The sequence below is a fragment of the Marmota flaviventris genome, chromosome 6, assembly GCF_047511675.1.
Source record: "Marmota flaviventris isolate mMarFla1 chromosome 6, mMarFla1.hap1, whole genome shotgun sequence".
NCBI classification, from domain to species: domain Eukaryota; kingdom Metazoa; phylum Chordata; class Mammalia; order Rodentia; family Sciuridae; genus Marmota; species Marmota flaviventris.
Window position 1 is genome coordinate 26,581,825 of NC_092503.1, and position 12,369 is coordinate 26,594,193.

The 12,369-nt window shown below is 39.6% G+C and overlaps 1 protein-coding gene and 1 pseudogene across 1 annotated transcript in view; both read right to left on the reverse strand.

Moving 5' to 3' along the window:
• Positions 1-12,369, reverse strand: part of Arfgef3 (ARFGEF family member 3) — a 159,832-nt gene that overhangs the window by 60,337 nt on the left and 87,126 nt on the right. The window contains exons 11-12 of the mRNA XM_027938466.2: positions 3,944-4,056; positions 2,037-2,947 (exon numbers count right to left, since the gene is read on the reverse strand). Of these exons, the coding sequence (XP_027794267.2) occupies positions 2,037-2,947; positions 3,944-4,056 (1,024 nt within the window). The remainder of the gene's footprint in view (positions 1-2,036; positions 2,948-3,943; positions 4,057-12,369) is intronic.
• Positions 5,822-10,463, reverse strand: LOC114095256 (GTP-binding protein 10-like; annotated as a pseudogene).

Below are 12,369 nucleotides of genomic sequence, written 5' to 3' on the forward strand. Positions count from 1 at the left end.
TTGTCTTAAATGCAAGGAAACAGTGATTTCTTGCCCAACTGAAATTCATTTGTGTTCTTTGATTGTTTGTGAGATTTGGTAAATTATAAATCTCCTGTTGCTGGCAGCCAGCCTTCAATTTGGTCATAGTAAGTTTCAAGACTCACTGAAAACCACTCACTCAAGGAACAATAAGTGCCAGTGACCCCTTCTCTATTGCTGTACAAGGCTGGAGCGTTCTTTTCATCCTGAGGAGCCACCTTACACAGATGCTACCTTGCTCTACATGGAATCAGAGAGGCACTCCTGCAGTAACCTCGGCTCAGGTCAAGTACCGTCTTTATAAAAACCATCTTTTGTCTGAACGATTACAAATTCCTAACCATAAGAAGCTTTGTTTTAAAAGAAAGGCTCTCTTGAGTCATGTGGAATTGAGGAGGCTCATTTCAACAGCACATTAGCTGTCTGACGATAGGAATCATTGAGAAAGACAAAAGGACATGATTCAGCCAAGAAAGCAGCCCCACTAACTGGGGCAGGGGTGAGCTCACAAGGAAAGTTTTTTGCAAAAGGTTTGAGGCTTTTGATGTCAAAATAGATAAAAGAAGCTGTGTGGTGGTGCACACCTGCAATCCCAGCTACCTTGGAGGCTGAGGCAGGAGGATGGCAAGTTCAAGGTCATCCACAGCAACTTAGTGAGGCCCTGTCTCAAAAAAAATAAAATAAGAAAGGCTGGAGGTATAGCTCAGTGGTAGAGTGCCACTTCTTTGATCTTCAGTACAATACTGTGCCCCCACAGCCCTCAAAAGCCAAAGATCTGGTTTATAGCTCAGCAAAGTTTTTCCTTTCTTTTTTTACTTTCATTAACTTTCTCTTGGGGTAACAAGGGAAATCTGCCATCTCCCTTGTCTCAGTATAGCACCAATGTTTCTCTTTTGTTAATTAATAATCTTGGAGTTGGCCCTTGCAAGGGGAGCAAGAGCAAAGGCCTTGGTTCAGAAATGGCCATAGGCCAGCATCCAGTGGCTTCAGCTGACCCACAACCATGGCCAGTGCCATCCTCAAACCAAAGTGGGTAACCAAGGAGATTTACCTTATTGGTAACAGGACCACAGACTGACAGGTCTACACTTTGCACTTAGAGACCAACTCCTAAATGGTAAGAGCACTGTGGATGTCATTAGAATTAAAAAGGCAAGCAAGTAACTTAATCACAATCACTAAAAACCATATTTAGAAACAATGAAAAATTTATGAAGTATTTTTCAAGGTATTGATTTCTACATGTAAAAAATAATTTCATACAACATATTGGCTCTGATGGGATATTTTATAAACCTATAAAGTTTTGGTCAGTTTGCAACATTTGGAGTACCAGGTATAATGGCCGCATTAAAAAATAATTAATGCAAGCTCTGTTTTGCATGTACTAAAAATAAGCATAAATTTGAAAGGTACAAAAACAAAAACTCAAAGACTTACTTTAGCCTCAAATTTTACAAAAGACCTTGCTAGGATTATATTTCTTAATTCTTTTAAGAAATGAAGAGAGCTTTGGAAGTCAGAATTCACTGTGGAGAACAACTCATTTATCTGAAATGACTGGAGGATGGTGTTTATAAACACAAAGTTCTGGGAGACCTAAATTTTATATATGAAATACTGAGACATGCAATGGGGGTTTTATATGGATAATATTAATTTCAAACAGAAGACTCTATGTATAGTTTTACCATTTCTTGATGACTCAAGAACATGGTTATCACAAGCAGTGGCAGCACTGTGCTTGGACACACAGGTGTCCTGGGGGACCAACAATGTTTGCTGGGCTCTCACCTTGGTACAAGGGATACCAAGCAGGTCAGAAGCCCAGGCTGTCGAGCTCCTCTGTCCAGGAATCTGGTTCGACCACTAAGTCTTACATTCCTGTGCTCTCTTTAAATAGAGAAAACCCCAAGATTCACTAACACACTCAGAGATTCCAAACTGCAAGCAGGATGCTCATGGCTAAGGAAGGCAAAGGGTTCTGAGCACCTAGTAAAAAATGGTTTACAAACCTGAGCAGAAAGTGGAGGCAAAATTCTGGAGGGCGGAGTCTACCTCTTCCACAGTGGGGAGAGCCAGGAGCCGAGGAAGGAGGCTTTCCAGGGATTGCACGAACAGCCTGGCGCTGTGCTGGTCTGCCTCCTGGTTCTTCAGCAGTTTGAGAGACAGAGCTGCTGTTCGAAAGGACCGGTGGCCCAGGCAGTCCCTCGGGGTCTGCTCTTCATCAGCCAGTGAACAGTTGTCCGACCCGATGTCAGACACATCAGACCTGCCCGAGTCCTTCTCTGCTGCCATTGAGTACTGATCACAGGAATCAAATTCTGTCCTCGACAGGTCTTGGTCATCTACACTGAAGTTGCTCTCACTGTACCTAGATCCATAGGACCTCATCCTGCAGTCCACAGACAGGAAGTTAGTGATGTCCGGGTAAGCCACCGTGTGGCTTCTCTGAACCACGTCAGGCTGGTCTACTGGCTCTGGTTCTGACACTTTGCCCAGCGTCTCCTTGTCCTCTCGGATGGCTGGTGATTTGAGCCCATTCTTGTGGTTCTCTGTGTGGTCCTCTGGGGTCGTCTGACCCAACTCTCCTTCCAAGGTGGTCTGGCCTGTGTCTGTGGTGACACTGATGCTGATGTCAGGGCTCCTCTCGTGCCCTGACTCCCACGGCGTGTGCTCTGAGGACAGCACTCGCCGCTGCCAGCGGAAGTCAGCCTCGTTGATCTCCATGGAGTCTCGGCTGGACTCGGCCCCGTCCCTCAGCTCTTCGAGGCGCAGGAGCAGCAGCTGCACTTGACCCTCACTCAAGCCCTTGCCCTGGCTGAGCTCGTCCAGGGCCCCCAGCAGGGTGCAGACGCAGGACACCGCAGCGTAGCAGGCTTCGATGCCGCCCTTGATGCACGCTTCGGTCATGCCGTCCATGATGCTGGACAGCATTCAAGAGAGAAAGAGCACATGTGTGTGAAAGAGAAAAATGTCCCCAGATGAACCAGAATTGTTAGCCTGGCAAAGTGAACAGGAGTCAAAAGAGGTCGTCTAATTTGCAGTAAGTTAAAAATGATCCGAACAGGAAATGAAGCTACCATTCTCAGTTTAAGAAAACCTCCAGGCAAAGTGGCCCACCTTGAATCACACTCCCTCTCAGTTGGCTGGTTTATCAAGGTACAAATGAAAATTCCTGAAGGAAACTTGTAATTTTCCTAAGGACAGACACTGAACAATCTCACTTTTATATTTTGCTCATTTTTTTTCCAATAGAAAATTGATACAATGTTTTGTGATAATGTGGATCTTCCTCTATAAAACAAACACTTCTGAACAGATACATGTCAATACAGCTACTAAAATCATATAATATTCAGTTTTCCATTGAGGCTATAGGTGAAGAAATTCTACAGTTACTGTATTAAAGATCAAAAAGTTTTTCCTAAAACAACTCCAATGAATATTTTTTTAACATTTCATTTTACATATCTGGTGTTAAGTCAATATGAAAATAAGGAAAGTAGTATGATTATAATAAACTATGATGTCTTTTTCTATGACTTGCAAATGGTAATTAATAAATATGCACCTTTCATTTAATGTAGGTTCATTGAAAATTTCAGGAATTTGGAAATAAGATGAATAGAATTCAGAGAAGCAGTTTTCACCAAGCAATATAGATCTAAAAGGGGAAAGTATCCCTGGGTATGGTGGTGCACGCCTCTAATTCCAGCAACTTGGGAGGCTGAGGCAGGAGGATTGCAAGTTAAAGGCCAGCCTCAGCAACTTAATGAAGCCCTAAACAACTTAGCAAGACCCTGTCTCAAAATTTAAAAATTAAAAGGGGATGTGACTCAGTGGTTAAGTGCTTCTGGGTTCAATCCCTGGTACCCGCCCCCCTAAAAAAAAAGGAAAAGGGGTGGGGGAAGTATCATACAGTTTGAGAAGATCCAAGTGAGATTTTCTTTTGGAAATTGATCTTTTTCTTGGTTCTGGCTCAGTGGAACTGGGACCTGCCAAGTCGCAGAGACGCTGTGGGCTCCCGAGGATCTTTAGGAAAAAGGGGAAAAACATAACAGAAAAGTGAGTAACACGAAGTTTTAAAATTGTGAGAACAAATAAGCTTGTTCTTACTCTACTGAGTGATACAGTGTAAGGAGAAACAACCATAGCTTGTGCACCCATTAGCTAAAAAGCTTAGCACAAAAGTGCTTCTGCTTTCAGACTTTTTTTTTCTTTTCAGATTTTGATATATTTTCATATATATATATACGTGTGTGTGTGTGTGTGTGTGTGTGTGTATAAATATCTTGGGGAGGGGACAAAAATCTGAACACTAAATTCATTTGTGTTTCCTATTTGCCTTAGACACATAGTAGGAAGTTGATTTATATGATATTTTTTTGATTGTTATTGTTTGTTTTTAGATTTTAGATTAGAGATGCTAACTACGAATTTTAATAAAACTAATTGTAACTACAAAATCTTAATAAAACTGATTTAAGCATTCTTCTTGTCAGATAGTACATATGAGGCACCCCAGCTCCCTAGTGAGGGCTGGCTCAGACAAAGAAAATTCTAAGGTATTGCTTAAAAAACAAACAGAAAGGCTGCAGCACAGAAGCAGAAAGCATTTGCATTTCTGATCTGAGATGTGGCTGTCATGTCACTTTCCTGGACTCTGTCTTATTTTGCTTTCAAGTTTAGCTAGCGGGGTGACTGGTTTGAGAACTATTTTCTCTTTCTGTTGTCTGGAAAAGTTCATAAAATATCAGAATAATCTATTCCTTAGGTGCTTGATAACTTATTTCTAACGCCATATGGGATGGTATATATTTTTAACGAGAATATTTAAGCTACTGATTCAGTTCCTTTAATGATAGTGGGAGTACTCAGGCCCTCAATTTCTTTTTTAAGCCAACTTTTTAAAAGTTGCATTATTTCCTAGGGATTTATCCATTTTATCCAAGTTTTCAAATTTGCTAAGTTTTCAAAGTTGCCTTGACACCCTCTCCCACTGCATCAGTATTCCTAACGTCTACAGCTGGGTGCATCTTTTTCATTCTTATTTCTGTTCATTTGAACCTGTTCTGGAATTTTTATGTTGCTCTAGACAGAAGTTTTCCAATTTTATTGTCCTTTCAGAGTCTTAACACTTTCTGCTTTATTGACACTCTGTAATATATTTGCCCTTTAAAAATAATTTCAATATTTTTATTCATTGATACATAAAACTATATATTTATCATGTACAACATGATGTTTTGAAATAGGTAAACATATGGAATGGCTCAACAGAGCTAATTAACACGTATGACCTCATAGACATTTTTTTTGTGTGTGTGGTGAGAATACTTAAATCCTACTTTCTTACCAATTTTCAAGATATGTTGGAATGTTATATACAGTCACTATGCTGTATAACAGCTCTTCATAACTTACTGACACTGAAACTTTGTACCCTTTGTACCCAACATCTCCCTAGCTCCATTCCTTCATCTCCTAGTAACCACCCTTCTTCTCTTCATAAGTTCAAGTTTTTTAGATTCTACATGTAAATGTGATCATGTGGAATTTGTCTTTCTATGCCTGGCTTATTTCTCTTAACCTGATAGATTCCAGATTCATCCATGTTGTTACCAATGACAAGATTTCCTTCTTTCTTAGGACTATTTTTATTAGATTTAAGTTCTATCATTTCTGGAGCTAGTAACATCATGTTTTTATGATGGCTTGGTATAAAATGCTGTACTGGAAGCCTGGTAAATTAAGTCACTGGTAGGGTAAACACCATCTTCCTGGTTGGTGTGATTGATTATCCAGTGGTTTTCTTGAATTCTTCAGTTCCTTCTCAGGTAACTGTAGAGATAGGGATGTAATGTTGGGATTTCAAAGTCCTCTCTGGAGTCATTTTTCTATTTTTCAAATAAATGTAGAAAATATAAATAATAACTTTTTTGCAGGGGGGTGCACTAAATAAGGTAAAACGACATAGATACTTTAAAAGAAACTTTCTTCAGGATTCTAGAGTTGGCTTATCAGTTCATGAAATTTATTTTGGGCATCTGACAAGTCCATTGTATTCATTGATGGGAGCGAGGGTTTCTCTTTGTACCACTCTAACTGCTTTGCAAGCAATAGTATGGTTTAAAAGGCAGTTTTGATTGAGTTTGGGAAGAAAGCGGAAACCCCCTAGTTGTCTGGTTCTTTCTCTATGCTTGGGGAACTTGTGGACAATCCCTTTGTTCATAAATGCTTCTCTGTTAAATCTGGAAGGATCATCTCCTGAGATCTGTTTGAAATCATTGTACAGAATTGTTCCAATTTCAGGCTTTACAGATGTAAATGCATAATCTGCAATAGCAGATTTTTGCATGAGAAACCCAATTTAGCAAAGAGGATTTTCCAGCATTTCAGGATCTTACTAGACCTTCTTCAGCTGTAAGCATTACTTCAAGGTGCATCTCTTGTTTCTGACCTTTTAGTGGTAAGACATTTGGAATTTACCACCAAGCTCACTTTCAGCTACCTAAATTCTGTCTTTCTCTTCATCGAGATCTCTCTGCTTACCGGCGATGGAGGTACCTGGGAGCACTGGGATTTCATGGTCTTCTCCTTTGGAGACTTTTAGGTGCTAACCTGACTGCTTTTCCTCTACCCAACAACTGTTGCTGAGGAAATTTGTCTTTAAATTTCTTACAAGTCATTTTTTATGGGCCACAATCCAGATGTCACCACCTCTTCCACCTAAATGAGGAGTCTCCAGTTACCAATGAAACTCCCACTCTTTCTGAACAACCTGCGACCACAACACACCGTGACTGTGATGGCCCAGGATCTGTATCCACTTTTTATCACATTACTTCTTGCTTTTATCTTTACTCTGCCTCTTTTCTACTTTTTGACATTTATTTTGGTCTTTTCCCCAGATACCTTAGATTGGAGAATTAGGATGTTATTTTAAGTTTTCTACTCTAATATAAGCTGTTAAAACTAAAAGTATCCTTCAACCAACAGCATTAGCCATCTTCCCACAAGTTCTCATGTACAGAATTTTCATAATTGTTCAGTTTCAATCAGTTTTTGTTTTCATATGGTAAAACCTTTACAGAAAATGTCATTTGAGGTTAACTTATTGAAGGAAAGAATGGTTAATGAAGGGTTTGTGGAACAGGTATCCCATGATTATGTCTGTTCATTTTCCAAGCAAAACAGGAAAAGGTATATGAAGTATATAAGTAGAAAAAGCCATATTTTAAAGGGTTCTATTCTTTATTTTTTTTCCATATTTTTTTTTTACTACAGAATCAGAAACTTTTAAGTAGGTCAAGGACCTAGGAATTAGATCAGAAGCCCTGCACCCAATTGAAAAAAAAGTAGGCCCAAATCTTCAACTTCCTGAACAAGACTCCTAAAGCACAGAAATAAAACAAAACTAAGAATCAATAAATGGGATGGATTCAAACTGAAAAGCTTTTTTGTCATCTAAAGAAACAATCAGTAAGGTGAAGAGAGAACCTACAGAATGGGAGCAAATTTTTACCATGTGCACATCAGATAGAGCACTAATCTATATATATGAGATATATATGCATGAGAAACCCAATTTAGCAAAGAGGATTTATAAAGAACTCAAAAAATGGAACACCAAAAAACCCCAAATAACCCAAACAATAAATGGGTGAAGGAGCTGAATGGACACTTCTCAGAAGATATACAATCAATTAACAAATATATGAAAAAAATATTCAACATCTCTAGCAATTAGAGAAATGCAAATCAAAACTAAGATTTCATCTCACTTCAGTCAGAATGGCATAAGAATACAAACAACAAGTGTTGGCGAGGATGTGGGGAAAAGGCTCACTCTTAAATTGCTGGTGGGACTACAAATTGATGCAACCAATCTGGAAAGCAGTATGGAGATTCCTTAGAAAACTTGGAATGGAACCACCATTTGACCCAGCTATCCCTCTCTTCAATTTATACCCAAAGGATTTAAAAACAACACTACAGGGACACAGCTACATCAATGTTTATAGCAGCTCAATTCACAATAGCTAAACTGTGGAACAAACCTAGATGCCATTCAGTAGATGAATGGATAAAGAAACTGTGGTATGTATACACAATGGAACATTACTCAGTATCAAAAGAGAATAAAATCATGGCATTTGCAGGTAAATGGATGGAGTTGGAGAATACCATGCTAAGTGAAGTGAGCCAATCCCCAAAAACCAAAGGCCAAATGTTTTCTCTGATACATAATGGGGGGCGGGGAGCATGGGAGAAATGGAGGAACTTTGGCTAGGGTAAAGGGGAAGGAGAGAAAGGGAAGGGGCACCGGGATAGGAAAGATGGTGGAATGAGATGGACATCATTACCCTAGGTACATATATGAACACATGAATGGTGTGACTCTACTTTGTGTACAACCAGAGAAATGAAAAATTGTGCTTCATATGTGTACTATGAAATGGAATGCATTCTGCTTCATGTATAACAAATTAGAACAAATAAATAAATAAATAAATTTTAAAAACAGAAGTGTGTCAGGGCAGGGAGGAAAGAACAGTGGGGGAGGTTTGGGAAGTGTAATTAATTAAAATCTGCTTTTATGAATATATAAATATGCCCAAATTAGTGGGTTCACTAATCTGTATAAATATGTACCAATAAAAAGTTATAAGTTTAATATTTTAAAATATATTTATCATAGGTTTTCAAATACTTATTTTAGAGTATTAAATATGGGTTCTTGAAGTATTACAGAAGAGATTACTCAAAGGAAGTTATGAAGTAAATCATATACAAAAAAAAATTCAGAAACTTTTGATATCTGGGAGGTACAGAATGACACTTCTACCCTTTCCCCACATTTCATTGACAGCAAGACAGAAATGATTGTTCTGGGACTAATGTCATCCAGGTCTGTGTCTCTTTCTCTCCCCCTCCCCACCTCCTCCTGTTTCTTTCCCTCCCTCTCCCCACAGGCCTGTACTCCAGTGGCTGGACCTATGGGCCTCTATCTACTCCTCTCCTACTGAAAGGGTAAGTGCTCTTTCCAGGGACAGGAGTTTTGCTTGTTTGGTGCTGGGGATTGGTCCCAGGGCCTTGTGCACGCTAAGAAAGTGTTCTATTGCTTAGGAATAGAAATTTGAAATTCCCTACAGCAGGAAATCTGAAATGCTCTATTTCAGGCATAAGAATTCAAAATCTCCGTTTCTCTCGGAATCTACCACATTCTCTAATGTACCTTTACTAGCAACAAATTAGAAAAACTCTATTTTTACTTCCTACATTAATTTTGTTTTTATTTGTTAATTGCTTCAGAATCTGGAGGGGAAGGAGATGGAGGGACTTGGCTTCTGAAGATCTTTGACAAATAACAAAAGGCAAGACCCTTTCATGCTTGGCTTCTTAGGTAGGTGTGAGGGGCGTGGGATCAGTGGGTGAGCTGGGTCTGGTGAAGAATAGGAATTCCTTCTGACGTCCAACACAGCAGAGACGAGAGGTGGCAATGTGTAATTTTTCATAATTGAATTTTGTGGGGAAAAGAAAACAGAATGTACTTTGAGAACCACAATGTCCTGTATGTTTTGGAACAATAGGTACATAGTGCCTATGGCAGAGTGACATTGGAGAATAAGAACAGGGAAATAATAAACCAAGCGTTTAAATTCTAAAAGGCTAAACAAACATCCTGGGTACTGAGTGGCTTTCTTTGTGGGCATAAACCCCTTACATTTTGGTATCTAGGTTACCAAATTTACCAAATCATGGGTTTTGTTGTATAAAGCAGAGGCACTGCTTTTCAGAACAGCCTGGGCCCCATTCATCTGCTGGACTCCCTGTCTGGACACACTGCTCAGATTAAGTTGTCTAATTCTAACCTTATCTCTGCAAAATGACCTGGGAAACTAGAAAAATCTGTGAACAGGGGAAAAGATAACTAATTTCCTCTGCGGTAAAGAAATTGTGTAAAATACATTCAACACATGAAGGGTACAGTCCTCTCTCAGTCCTCTCAGGGGACTCGTTCCAGTCCCCTCTGTGGACAGTAAAATCTGAGGATGCTCAAGTTTTTCATATAAAATGTCATAGCATTTGCATACAACCTACACCTTACTTTAAATATACTTTAAATCATCCCTAGATTACTTATAATGTCTAATACAATTTAATGGTTTTTTTTCTGTATTGTTTAGAGAATAATGGCAGGATATAATTTTTGGTACAGACACAATTTTCCCCCCAGTATTTTTGCATCATGGTTGTTTGAATCCTCTGATGTAGAACCAGTGGAAAAGAAGGGCTGACTGTATTTCCTTAGCATGCAGATGTCAAGTGGCTCTACCATGGGTCACAAAAGCTCCAACGTCTGTCAATTCTGAGGAGAAGGAAAGGCTACTGCTGCTTTTACAAGGTATTCCTTTATCTCCAGTTCCATCTGTCATTAAGTCAAAATGTATTAAACATGTTCCGATTCAAGCACTGTAGTGTTAAATATTTGGGGGGAAATACAAAAGCAATACATACAAAAATATAGTTGAGGAAACATATTGTGAAGCAATCGGCTTATTGGGACATATAGTCAATTGCTAAATGGTGCACAGAGTTTTTAAAAGAGCAAGATCAGTGATCTGAGAAGACAGACACAAAGGAAGAGAATTTTGATAGCAAAGAGGCAGTTGAACTGAGAACACCTGGATTCACATCTGAGTCTTACTGTTCATAAGATGTAGAATTCTGGACAAGTGACTTCTCTTTTCAGAGCTTTGGCTTCACCATCTGTAAAATGGGCATATTGCCTCCAGGGAGAGAAGAATCACAGGGTCCCTCCTGTTGTAATCACTCAACTCTGTGGAGTGGCAATGGCCCATGAGAATAGGGGCAAGAGACTGAATAGAAGCAGAAAAGTGGGGATTAGAGTGGGTCAGAGAGACAGAATGGTGCATCCTGGGAAATGACGAGAAATAAGAATGCTGGCAGAAGGCTCTGGAAACAGCAGAGCAATTCAAACTTGGTAAGAGAGGCAACAAGGAGCCACTAAAGAGCCCTGGCAATGGCAAAATTGTTAACAGTGGTGATTTATGAACAAGTTGTATAAGACAAAAGGAAAAGGGTAGACAGGAGAAAGGGAGGTGAGTCAGGACTGGATTAGCTATTTTCAACCTCCATATGTTTCATTTTCCTCTTCCTCATGAGTATAATCAGTCACCACATATCAGGGATTTTATACTTATAAAGTACTTAAGCAAACTGTTGCACTTTGAACTTGTAAACTTTGGGATATCCTAATAAAGTGCAGATGAGAAAACTATAAATTCAGAGTCAAAGAATTAACCTACTATCACCTAACTGGTGAATGACAGGAAGTGGGTTTGAATCCTGACTCTCATCCTTGGGCTTCAGAAGTGGGGAGCTGCCTGGGGTCAGAAAAGTGTCTGCTGGAATAATTTGTATTGTCATATGACTGTCAAGTCCAGAAATAAGTAAGGGTTAGAATAAGACCATGGGCTTCAAGTCAGGGAGCTCAAGGGACTGTACTTTTTCTCTTTCTTTAAATCTTGGGAAGTCATTTGACCTTTTAAAGCCTTAGTTTCTTTGTGGGACAGAAAATCCCTTTCCCCTGACTTCATGTTCTATGTGGAGCATCCAGTGGAGGAAGAATTGGAGTCTCTCTTGCGTCCTCGTTGCACTTCTTCCAGGTGAAGGGGGAGCCCTGACCTGACTCGTGGATTGAGGAGGAGGAGCTGAGCAGGCTCTCTTTCTTCTCTGCTAAGTAACAAGTTTAACAGAGGCAGGGCAGATCCCTGGGAGAGGGTCCCTGCCATCTGGGTGGTGACATCTAAAGCTGTGATGTCTTCACTAGCCTAATGGTGATCAGTTCCTAAAGCTGCCCTTTTGACTGATATTGCTTGAAGCTCTGGAAGGAAAAAAACCAGCAACACTCTTTGGTAACAATGAAGCTGATATCCAACCTTACAAAGTTACTACAGACATTAAAGGCAATATATATGAAGTGCCTGGCAAATAGAAGGAAAAAACGCAACAATTATTATTGTGTGCACGAATTTTCCTAACCAGAAATAAATCAAAATCACTCCTTCATTTCTAGAAATGTTGGGTCAGAACTTTCCACTGTTTGTTAGTCAGATTTCATTAAAACAATAGAAAGAAACAACTCAAATTTTTCTCTTTGGTCTCAGCTGCAAGAGTGAGATGATAAAGAACCATCACTGAAAATATGGCAATAATTCACAAATACATGGCCCCACTGCTGTGTGTCTGAGGCTCTACCACCTCAGAAGTCAACCTGTGGCCAATGTTGCTGTTCTGCCACCTGCAAGAGAAAGTATG